The sequence below is a fragment of the Cyanistes caeruleus genome, chromosome 4, assembly GCF_971803275.1.
Source record: "Cyanistes caeruleus chromosome 4, bCyaCae1.hap1.1, whole genome shotgun sequence".
Classification (NCBI taxonomy): Eukaryota; Metazoa; Chordata; class Aves; order Passeriformes; family Paridae; genus Cyanistes; species Cyanistes caeruleus.
In genome coordinates, this window is record NC_141704.1 from 47,395,360 (window position 1) to 47,407,090 (window position 11,731).

Sequence of the window (11,731 nt, forward strand, 5' to 3'; positions counted from 1 at the left end):
ACCATTAATTCCCTGTTCAGCTGACCCAAAATGGTTTCTTTGCCCAGTCAAGTTAGTGCCAAGCAAAGTAAGCAAAACATTATCATCTCTATAGCAGAGGTTCACATATGAAAAAGGGCAGAATATTCTATCCAGAAAAGCCTTCGGAAACATGAACCTCTAAGAAGAGCTCTTCTCTCTTTGCCAAAGATAAATAAATCCTGGTATTCAAAAAAGGTGAATTCCTCCAAACCAGGTAGTGGAGAACAGATATTAATAAATACAATTACCTTTTCTGAGCCAGAAGGAGCTGTGCTCCTCAAGTATTCACTTGTTTATGGTGTAAAATATTAAATTTCCTCTTCACACATTTGCTCACCTTGTCTGGAATCCTGAGACTGCACTGGAGAATCAATCCCATCTCCTAGTAATTGGGAGAGCTTCCTTTTTTTGCTTGATGCTGCAGAAATACTTTTATAAAAACACATGTTGCATTAGTCATTTATAAGTTTAAATCTAGATACTACAGAATCATAACAAAAGAACACACAGGTACCTCTCATCTAATTTTAACTGCACTGTCATCCAAATTATGATTTGCTGAGGAAGGAGACTGCTGGTGGGTATTTAAAACTGAATTATCCAATTTTTTTCTTCCAAAACTTTTTTTTTCTTTTTAATTTCATGAATAAAGAAGTTGATGTCATTAAAAAATTTCCACAGTGCATAAGTGGCAGGTGTTTAGTTTCCTGACATTGGCATTAAAATCACAGCTTTTATCTTGAATAATTTTACTTTTTCCCAGTTAATATTAAAATACCACAACATTTTAAATAATAGAGCATCCAGAACACTTGGTGGGTTAATATGTCAGATAGTATATGATTACTGCTTCACTTGCTTACATAGATATGACAACTTATTTTCTCTTGTGTCATTTGCTAGAACACTTACAAGATCCTCATGCACAAATTTCTACAACAGGTATTGCAAAACACCTCAATATTTTTATAATCGAGTTATGAAAAATCTGTTGATTTCTTCTGTTGATTTTAAAATTGAAATGCATTCCTACTTCAAATCTAAACCCTAATCAAGATGTTTCAAAGAAACCTCAAAAATGTCTAAACACTGCCATCCTGTGGAAAATTCGACACCCACAGGGATTTACAACCAGTCTTAAATCAGTTCTACCGTTTTTGGCATGTCCCACCCTTTGCATAAAAGCTTTATCATTTACCCAGAAATCTGAGTTGCATTAGGCTGGAAGTATGAATAATTAAAACCCAAACAGCTGGGGGATGTAGAATGATTCCATGGAGTCACAGCATTTTCTGTCTTCAGGCAGCAGCCTTGGGAGAAGCTGCAAGGATAGCCCATGGCACTGTGGTCAGAGTAAGTCTCCATGAACCTGCAGGGAAGCTTGCTGGGTGCCCCAACAGATGGGCAGGGGAGCGGAGGCTGAAGCCCACTGGGCCACACGGCACCATACCGTGGGGCTGGAGGAAATAAACAGATAAGAAAGTAAGAACAAGGAAGAGGAGCTGAAGATCTTCCTACAAGCTTGGGAGAGGCCAAATTCATGTCACCTACTTTGTAGCTGTGGTGGGGAACATGGTTCTGATCCAGAGTCTGGCGGGGAGTCTGGCAATTGGCTTTGCCTAGGGATGAAAAAGAGATTTTAATTTCTACTGCAACAAGACATGGAGGACAACAACAACTAATGCTGAAAGCAAGTGAAGGGGGGACCACCAGGCTACTGACAAGGGTCTTCAGGAAGCATTGCTCAACATGTTTGCTGCCCTTCTCACAGGAGCAATGTCATCTACACTTCATCAGCCCATCTCTTGTGGTCCTGTGCTTTCTGCCAGGCAGGAAAGCCTGATCCCCCATCCCTTGTCACCCAAATTCTCCCTTCACAACCTGCTGACTTTCATACTCCTTCTCATGACTGGTTCTTCAGTTACCTCCAGTCACACCAGTGACTCTCAACATATAGTGCTCACAAAGGATTTAAGCCCCATTCTCTCTAGACTAAAGGTTAAAAATTTTTGGCATCTTCATGTCTCTTAAGGAAGAGAAAATCCTATGCCATCTTGCTGCCATTTATGGCAGCTACAGAGGGTTCTTCTGTTACATTTGGAATAGGTGGAGGTTCAAGAAATAGGTATATCAGTCCTTTCAGGTATTTCTATGAATTGTCAGCTCAAACACTGCTCTGAAGCCTAATCTGAAGCACAAGTCTCAAGATGCATGTTATGCTAAAAATGCTGCAGCAGAGGAAGGATGACAGAAATCTAATGAGACACACCTCCTTTACCAAAGCTGAGTTTTCTAACAGAAGCCTAATAAAATAAAATTCCTTAAAGAGACACATAATCATAATAAAGACACGTTCACACACACAGTGCAAATATTTTCAAGCATCAATGGTAAAATTTTCTCTATTGTTTCCCCTTCAGATTTTGTACTTCTGAGTTTGGATAGTGTAAAGACAGCAGTTTCATTTTTGGTTACAGACTATTACTTTTGACATGTGCTTCTGCATTTCTTAATTGTATTGCTTCTTGGTCTTCTAACATCCACAACCCTGCATTTTGGGTTAGCTTCAACCACACAGCTCCTCTTTAAAAATTAATTTAAAAACTCCACATTAGAATATTCTTTAATTTCCTTCAAAATAGATGCTTTCCTTCTCTGATGCTTTTAAATACCATGACTACACTCTAAGCCTTGTTTTCAACTTTGAATAGTTAGGAAATATTTATTTTTTTTTCCCAGTGGGATACATGATCCATATATACTGAATTCCAATTGAGCTTTGTAAAATTTGAAAAGATACATACATAAAAGTCTAAACCTTCCCTTCAGCACAATCAGTTCATATTCTGGCTTCAAATGTTGCCTTGGGTACTTGATTTCTGCTTTAACATAGATTATTTCAGTAAAATAGAGACACACTTTCTAGGAGAAAGTATTTATGAAGAGGTAGTAGGGGTATATTCCATATATATCTCTTTACTGAAACTGATACTGTGCTTTTTGAAGGAAAATAATCTGTAGTTTAAATTATTCTACACTACAAACATAGTATATCAATGAAATGCCTACTTAGCAAAGGACATGGCAACCCCTTTTCTCCTTTCACTAATAACATGGAAGATATTATTGTGAGAAAAGATGAGGCAATCACATGGTGCTTCACTTGTGATGTAAGAGAAGAATAAATGCAATGCTGATGGCCTTTCTGATGCAATGATGATGATCTTTAATGGAAATTTCAAGGTACACCCAAGACCTTGGTGGCAGCAGCACCCTTCTCATTGCAGATGACATTATGGGATTCTGCATTTTTTATGTATATATGGAGGCTTTTAATAGTTTTCTCCTTTGACATATTTTGACATGTTCTTTTATGAGATTTTATTCTATTTATGCACACATTTTCTGCACTACAGACAAATGGTTAATAATGTGACCTGTATAGATCTAATGATTCTTAAATATTCTTAATTCTATAAATAATGAAATAGGACTGTAGTATTAGTGCAAAATCCTGTTCAGCCTCCAAATCCATAACAGTTTTACAGATGGTTTTCTTGCATGTAAGTACTTTGTAGCACTGTAACTATAATATCTAACATACTTAAGCTAAATAATAGCATATATATTCACATTTACATTTTTGCTATATTTTGTGTATAAAAGCAAAGTAATAACATTTTAAAGTTGTCATACGGGAGTTCAATAATGTTAACCTAAAACACATTTAATCACTCTAAAAATAAAGGATATTTATATACAACCTCTTCTTCATTCTTCTTTATTTTTATAGTGTGGGCAAAGAGAATCAATTCATTATTCATGATTTAGAGCAGGAAGGAGCCTGTTTGGCCCACTTTAAGTAAACATGTGCTGTTGAGTCTGTCTAGAATGAAAACTTCCATGTTTAATTATTTTTAAAACATCCCTTCTTGCCATGCTTCTTGGCAAGTGCCTATTAATAGTATTTTGCCTTGAAGCAATCATCTGACAGTTGTCTAGATGAAAGATTTGGGGGTTAGGTCTTCAATAGATCGATACTACATAATTTTCCACCCTTGACCATAAGCCTTTGCACTATCTATCCTTTGATAGTTTTAAAGCTAATCTCAAAAGAGACTGATGGACAGTTTCTGCTCTGAACCAAGTATTAGCTCTACTACCTTCAAATGGAAAACTTCCATTGTCTTCTCAATTTATTATACAGCAGTCTCAGTTTTATCACTTACTCTGTATACAAACAGTAAATTAGCACTTACAGGAACGTTAAAGTAACAGCTCTGCATTTAATGTCACAATTAGCTCAACAGCAGTGAATCAACACAGACTTCATTATCATTCATTCTGTAGAGCAAGAAGACAACCGTGTTTCCATTACTGAAATCACTTAGTCCATTTTTTCTAAGTCTTCCTGTGCAGCTTCAAGAAACAATGCCAAGTGAGCCACAATCCTCTTGAAACTCAGATTTTATCACGGCACTAATTAAAACAATTGAAGAGCTGTGGCTAAGGACAGGAAGTACATGTTGCTATAATACTTACAAAGTTCCAAACTCTATGTCACTACCAATGAATTCTTCCAACAGGCTTGTATCCACCATGGGGTTTTCCAAGGCTCCATGGACATCTTGCCCTAAGGTTAAAAGTAAAAAAAGACAGAAATTCAGAGGGAATTGTCAGTGTTTCTGAATAAGTGATGCTGCCAATGGTCCTGCACAAAGGAAAACCAAATCTGTCCTGTCTCATGTGAAACAAAAGCATTATGCTTCTGGTTTAGTCAGTCTGGGAAAAAGGATGATGAGGAATGCAGAGTACTTAACAACGTGCAGGGGCATTGCAGATGACAGTGCAGCACTGGACAAACACCACTGAATGCATGGCATTAAGGCTTCAGGGAATTACTCCAGCAGGAGGAACAAGTACCCTAGTCTACAACTGAGAAAAAGGGTTCTGAAGATAATTTCCAACTCTTTTACACTGAGGTCTAAACAGTTTGTTGAGTTGAAGCTCAGACATTGTGTTACATAGATCCACTTGGTGCATTACTACTCACAAGTACTGCAAGTGAGTTTCTGATTTAAAACTCCATTTAAAAATCCACTGTCTGAGTTTAAATAAAGCCCAAATAAAGCTTTAAAAATGTTTGATTTGTGCCTTCCTTTTATTCTGCCTAAAAAACCAGCCCACTAATATGTTAAATGTACTTTGTCCTTTGTTGCTTAGTAACTGAAGGCTACAAACAGATTTTATGATGATAAAGTTTCCGGAATTCATGACAACTTTTGCAGACTGTCAACGGGCACTCATTAAAAAACCCAGCCAAGCAGCCCTGCTCTGCAGGCTCCCCACCTCTGCAGCAAGCCTTCCATAAATACAGGTGTGGCCAGTCAGAATGCAAACAAGATAAGGACCTTGACATTCATGCTCAAGCTGCAAGTGCCTCTGTCCCACTTGACACATGATAAAATAGACAAGCCTACACATCAAGAGCTGTGAGGCTCAGTCCTAGAGTCTGACACCAACCATGTCCCCTCAGTTTGACAGCAGCACGTGAGAACACAAAAGGTTAATTGCTTCCGCTGAACCGAGGAGCAGTCACTGCCTTTGGTGCATTTGCTGTCTTCTCACTGTACTACCGTGCATAGGACACTTACCCTAATACAGCTTCAGTTCCTTTTCTGATGCCTTTGTATGATACTGTTCCCTCTTGATCCAGTGTTTAGAAAGGACATTCATGCAAGCAGAATCTAAAAATCCACCACCTTGCACAGGATTTGCTCATTTGTCTGTCTTAATCCACATAAATCCATATTGCTAATAAACATTTGCCAAATTGCTTTGTCATCATAGATTAATCTAGGTATTGTTTACTTGTTGGTGCTGCAGGTTTAATTTTGACTGCCTTTCACTGGGGGATAGCAATTTGGAGGTGTGCTACTGATAGATCCTCGCACCTCAACGTATTGATGTTGTATCCAAACCTGTCCCATGCACACCAGAGAACAGATTCAATAGGTGCAGCCCACTAGCTTATCTCAGCAGAATTGGAACACACAAATTGTGGAAGCAGAACAGATTACTTTGCAAAACCAGCTAGAGACTGTAAAAGGGCCTGGCTTTCCTTAGCAACCTTCCTCAAACGTGTCGGATTCTCATATTTTCATTCTTCATGTCTGAATGTAGGGTCCCCCTACCTTGAATTACAAACCCTTCTCCTTTTACTAATTTAGTCCACAGGAAAATTATTCAATCACCTTCTTTTACCCCACCTGTTCTTCCTGTTCAAACCACCAAACCCTCATGTAGATTGATATAATTTCATTGCTAACTTGAGGCCAGAAGTCAAATTCAAAATGTTTGTCCTGTACCACACAAGCAAAAATTCTTTATTTTGACCAAGATCAGAGACAGGCTCTTTTGAATCAAAGAATACAGCTCTAAATCAAACATGGACAAGGCCTTTCAAATGGACATCCCACAGTCCAGAGATCAGCTCTGTTGCTAAGTAATGATAACAGAAATAGCTATCATTTCTTCTTAATGTCTCAACTTTGCATGAACAGCTAAATGGAGAGGAGGAGAATGAAAGAATAAGCAGAGCTGGGAGAGGAAGGAAGCACACCAGGAAGACAGGGCACCACTAATGAGTGTCTGTGACGCAGGTACATGGAACAGTGGGTACATTTTGCTGCCCTGTAGAGCTTTCTTAATGTACTTGCCAAGCCAGTGGTATCAATCACATGCTTGCACTGGCACCTGTTTCAGCAGAGGAGGACTTGTTGGATCATACATAAATTTTTTTTAAATGGTGGCATCCATTTCACAGGCATTTGATCACAGTAAGTACTTAACAGATATGGGCAGTATGCATGACAGTCCCTCACCTGGATGTAACGTGCTTTTCCTGAGGCTATGTGGCAGGACAAGCCCTGCGGTGTGGCCTCTGTGGACACAGCTTCCTGCACAGAACCATGTGCCTGGCCAAGAGCTGCTGGAGGGTATGTGGAGTCAGCAGCCTCAGTCATCAGCTTGCACTCAGCTTGCAGTTCACGCTGCAGTGTGCCCAGACATCTCTGGGAGAGTCTGCACTGAGTGACACATTCAACTTCGGTGTCACTGTGCAGTGGACTACTCAACAAATGCAAAGAAGGTGAAAGAACAAGGCAGTGCCATGGCAGGGGGCTCACACACAGATGTTTGCAGAACACACACTGTAGGCACAGGCTGCAAATAACTATGTATTTTTCTCATTTCTTTGTCAGCTTGATACTTCTGTTGCTTGATCTCCAAGTCTAAAACCTGTCAGTTCTTCCACTGTCTTCTGTTTCCCCTGTCAGTTCTCGCCTAGCCTGTCCCTAATACCCAGACGCAGGCCCCCAAGGAGAAGTATGAACTCCAGCCTCTTAGTTTGGCATGTACTCTTTGGCAGAAATCCCCTTCTTTCCTCCAGACATGAGGCTCTCGTCACCTGGCTCCTCAGCTTGACTCTATGGTGTTGTGACCACATCTCAATCCCTGAAAAACCTACCTTGATCAATTCTCCCAACATTTTCATGTAGCCTTATGTATATCTGCATTTAAATTGGCTGCCTCGTTTTCAGTGATATCTAAATGGAGAGTGAAGAATGGGGGACAGTGAAATAGTATTGACTAAAAATAAATACTAAACTAATAATTTCCTGACATTAGAAGAGGATGCCAGGAAGCTTCCAGCAAAGTCCAGCCATCTGTAGTAAGATCAGTGTTAAAATATGTTACTTTACACAGGAAACAATCCTTCTATACAGCTCAAGACGTAAAAACAGCACAGAGAACAGGGTCAGGGTTCAGTAACGCTTGCTGAACACACAAATACATGTTTGCTACAAAGCCTTGCAACTTGAGGGATATGTTTCTGCTTCAGAACTAATAACTGGTTTCCATCTACAGACACTTCAGCACTTTATGAGCTCCACCATATACGCTCAATGGGAAGTCCAGCTGCACCTCATTGACTGACACTGATGTAAGTTATTACTTACAGGCCCTTATTTCATGATAAAGGACTCCAAGAACTGGTTGCCATTTAAATTGTGCACAAAAGTCCAACTCATTTCGACTGGAACAGACCTGTTGTCATTGACACAAGCTGCAGAGTTACAGGGTTCTAAGTATAAATGAGCTGCAGCCAGCCAGGAGGTATTGCAGCCTAGGTTACTCAACTTCAGGAAGATCTGTTACTCCAAATTGTAAGGAGCGAGTTTGTGTTAAAATATACTTTTTTTTTCCCCCCAAAGTAACATTTTCTATAGAAACAAATCTTACCATCAATATTTTATATTTTTCACTTCATTTTTTATTCCTGTTTCAAACTCTCATCCTTAAAATGGTATGTAGCACCTCTGGGGTTTAAGTGTTATATTTTTAAGGGTATTATTTTAATGTTTCTTCAGTGGCTTCATTATTTACCACAAATTCTAATCAATATTCCATGTCACCCATGCAGAAGCTTGAGTATATAGAGATGACTGCAGTAAGGAAGAGATTTCTTTAGGTGACAGCCAGCACAGTCAAAGCACATGCATTTCAGACATGTCAAAGTACCTTACAACAGGAAAGACCAAGTTCAATAGCATAACTAGGCTGGCCTTCTACCAGGTCTCTCAAACTATTGATAACATCAGCAAGAACAGGTTGTTCTGCCACACACAGACGAAAGAGCTAGCCAGGAGCTTTGACCTTCCCTTTCCCTTGACAAATAGGAACTTACTGACTCTAAAATGCAAAATGTTTTAATTATAAATACTATTTTATTAATTATAAATACTCAATAAATGCTATTTCTTCAAAATAGGCCAAAAAATCTGCATTGAAGATGTTCTCTCTAATGTGCAAGTGAAATGAAACAGAAAAAAATGAGAACTTCCCAGCCACACAAGACAAAAGCCATTTACTTCAATGAGAAAAAGCCAAGGTCAAATCCCAGAGTAATATCTCATCTAAAAGGTCTAACTAATATCTAACTATCTAACTATTCAAAGAAGTGATTGCCAGGAAAACAAACATTATCTCAACTTCCTTGAAAAAAAAAAAATCCTGCTTCAGACTGTCCCCTTTCAATACTGCAGATGCAACTCTGTCTTACTAGTGAGTGTCACAACAAATACACACTAAGGAACTAAAGCACAGGGCAGAGGGGACTCTTTGCTCATGAATTTCAAATCATCTTACAAAGCAGATCTATAGATTCATTAACTGCCAGCTCATGCATTTATAAGCCAAACCTGAACCACTGAGGAACCACTCAATAGCACCATTCTCCACTTGATATTGCAAGATCCAGTTTTTTCACAGCCTCGAAAAACAATGTTCTAATACTGCTATGACTAATCAGAGACCATCAAATCAACACTAGCAATTTATGACTCTTCATGAGGTTTTGCCTCATTGAAGTGTTACAAAGCCAGCCCACAAGCTGAAGTGCCAAGTTGTAGAGATGCCACTACTTAAAACTGCTTTTGTGTTCAGTAAACACAACCCCTGCTTGAAAAGAGGGCTAACCATCTCTGAACTTCAGCTTGCTCCCTTCTCAGACTTACCCATGGTTTATAGCAGCAAGAGAGCTGACTCCATGCTGAATGATTAGCTCTTGCAGCCTTGACACATATCTGTGTCCAGATAATGAAATTCAGCCATCTAACAGCATCACAGCACACTGTATGGCCTTAGCAGACCTTTGTCACATTCTAAGGGAACACAGCAGAGCCACACATTACAGAAGGGACATGACATCCCAAGATGTTTCACTTTTCCTGTAATTAAAAGGAATCAACAGGACTTCTCCCCCTCACACTGGCAAAAGACTTTCCAAAAAGAGCTGAAGTAAAAATTATAAAAATTTTTTTTTAAATCCTGATAAAAACAAGAATTATGCTGCTAAAAGCAAAGCCAAAAAAAGTTTGTTAGCCTTTCAGTTCCATGACATAAACTAAATTTAAGGAACATTGTATGAACTTCCTACCATCTATAAAAAACACATTTGCTGGCTAGCAGCTCTAGATTGTAGCTCACCAAATTAAATTTCTTGGCTTAAATGTATTTCCTTGGTCAAATTTTTAATTGTCCTAGCTTGAAATTAAAATTCAAAAGTTTCAGTTGCCACCTCTCACTCAGGCCAACAGAGGGGAAGGGGAAAAAAACACAGAAAGAAAATCACAACAGAAAAAGTAGTTTCTCAGGTTACTTTGAGATCAGTGAATATCTGCATAGGTAATAGATGGAAAACAAATACAACAAAGGCAGCTTAGACTAGAACAGGTAACATATTAAAAACAAAAAGCAAAGTGCAAAGTGGAGGAAGGGAAAAAAATACTTAGCAAAAAAAATATAAAAGTAAAAAGCCTTTGAACACATTATCAGAGAGTCTAAAAAATGCAGTTTTATTACGGAATCTATTGGGAACTGAATTGTGAAATAAGAGAAAGTTATTAAACTAATTGGACCAGCTTGAATAGAAAATGTCTTGGAGAAAAGGGAGAACAGGTTATTCCAGAGAAAAGACAAAAAAAATCCAAGTCTAACTCCTCCAAAGGGTCCTGAGGATACCAACACAATTACCATTTTAACAATTACAATCAGGCTATTTCACAAGAACATTAGTGGAAAGAAAACTTCTTTACCTAACATGCTAAAACTGACAAGGAAGTGAGATCTCTAACCACAAGAAAATCACTAAGATTTCAGAAATGTTACACTGCAATGAGTCTTCAGTCACTTCCCAGTTTTTCTTCAAGGCAATTACCTCACCTGTACTGCTGTCTTTGCTGGGTCTGCCTTCCCTTTGGTATTCTGGCCAGAGCACAAAGAAAAAGGCACTGCAGCACATCTGTACCATTTGTAATAATTCATTCTGGTACTGTCTTCCACAATAACTTACTGTAAATACAGCTTTGGGTTTCAGAGCATTTTTTTCTTTCTCCTTTCTTCCTCAATTACCTCCAAACAATTTCTGGTTTTGCTGCCATCAAAAATTGTTAAGGATTCTCTTGAAATTAGTCCTACCTTCAAAGAACTTCTGCAAGGCCTCATTTTCTCCCACGACATCCATGAAAAGCCAGTAGAAGTGTTTTGCTTTGGTACTACTTGAAGAGCTCCCACTGGGACAAATGCACTCTCTTCCAGATGATTATGAACATGCCAAGGAACATATCATGTTTTTATCAGAGGTTTCAACGACTTGGTTGCAGCTGATTTCATTCCTCCATAACTAGAGTCAGGGTTATAATTAGGCTTTATGTAAAGGTACACATAAAGGAGACTCTAACAAGGCTTTTGGGGCAAGATGATGTGGGTTCTAGCCAGTCAGTAAGTCTAATGTTCTTGTTTTAAGGACCTTTGTTCCCAGTACTAATTACACATGCGCAAAAAATGCAGCAATAAAAATTACTTATCTTGTCTTTGTACTTTCACACAGGTCATGTAATTAGTACTACCAATGAAAGCAGTAATAATCAAAAATGCAAGAGCAAAGCCATCACTGGCAGGGAAGTAGAACTTCTATGTTGTTACTATTATTAAAACTAAATCACACATTAGCCTTTTTGTCTAAGGTAACACTGGAAAACATATGAGAAAGCAGAATATGGGAACAAAGCTCTTTTAAGGCTAGCAGCAAACTCTACTTTCTCTTAGTTCATCTTTAAACACTGAAAACTGCCCATTCTGTCACCAC

At 38.6% G+C, this 11,731-nt stretch overlaps 1 protein-coding gene across 2 annotated transcripts in view; it reads right to left on the bottom strand.

The window, feature by feature from the left end:
• Positions 1-11,200, bottom strand: part of MYRFL (myelin regulatory factor like) — a 37,627-nt gene extending 26,427 nt beyond the window's left edge. For both annotated transcript variants that reach the window (XM_023932029.2, XM_023932023.2), the window contains exons 1-5: positions 11,062-11,200; positions 4,564-4,654; positions 1,573-1,640; positions 1,220-1,478; positions 359-450 (exon numbers count right to left, since the gene is read on the bottom strand). In XM_023932029.2, coding sequence (XP_023787797.2) covers positions 359-450; positions 1,220-1,478; positions 1,573-1,640; positions 4,564-4,654; positions 11,062-11,107 — 556 coding nt within the window. In that variant the 5' untranslated portion in view covers positions 11,108-11,200. The remainder of the gene's footprint in view (positions 1-358; positions 451-1,219; positions 1,479-1,572; positions 1,641-4,563; positions 4,655-11,061) is intronic.
• Between the last annotated feature and the right edge of the window lie 531 nt (positions 11,201-11,731).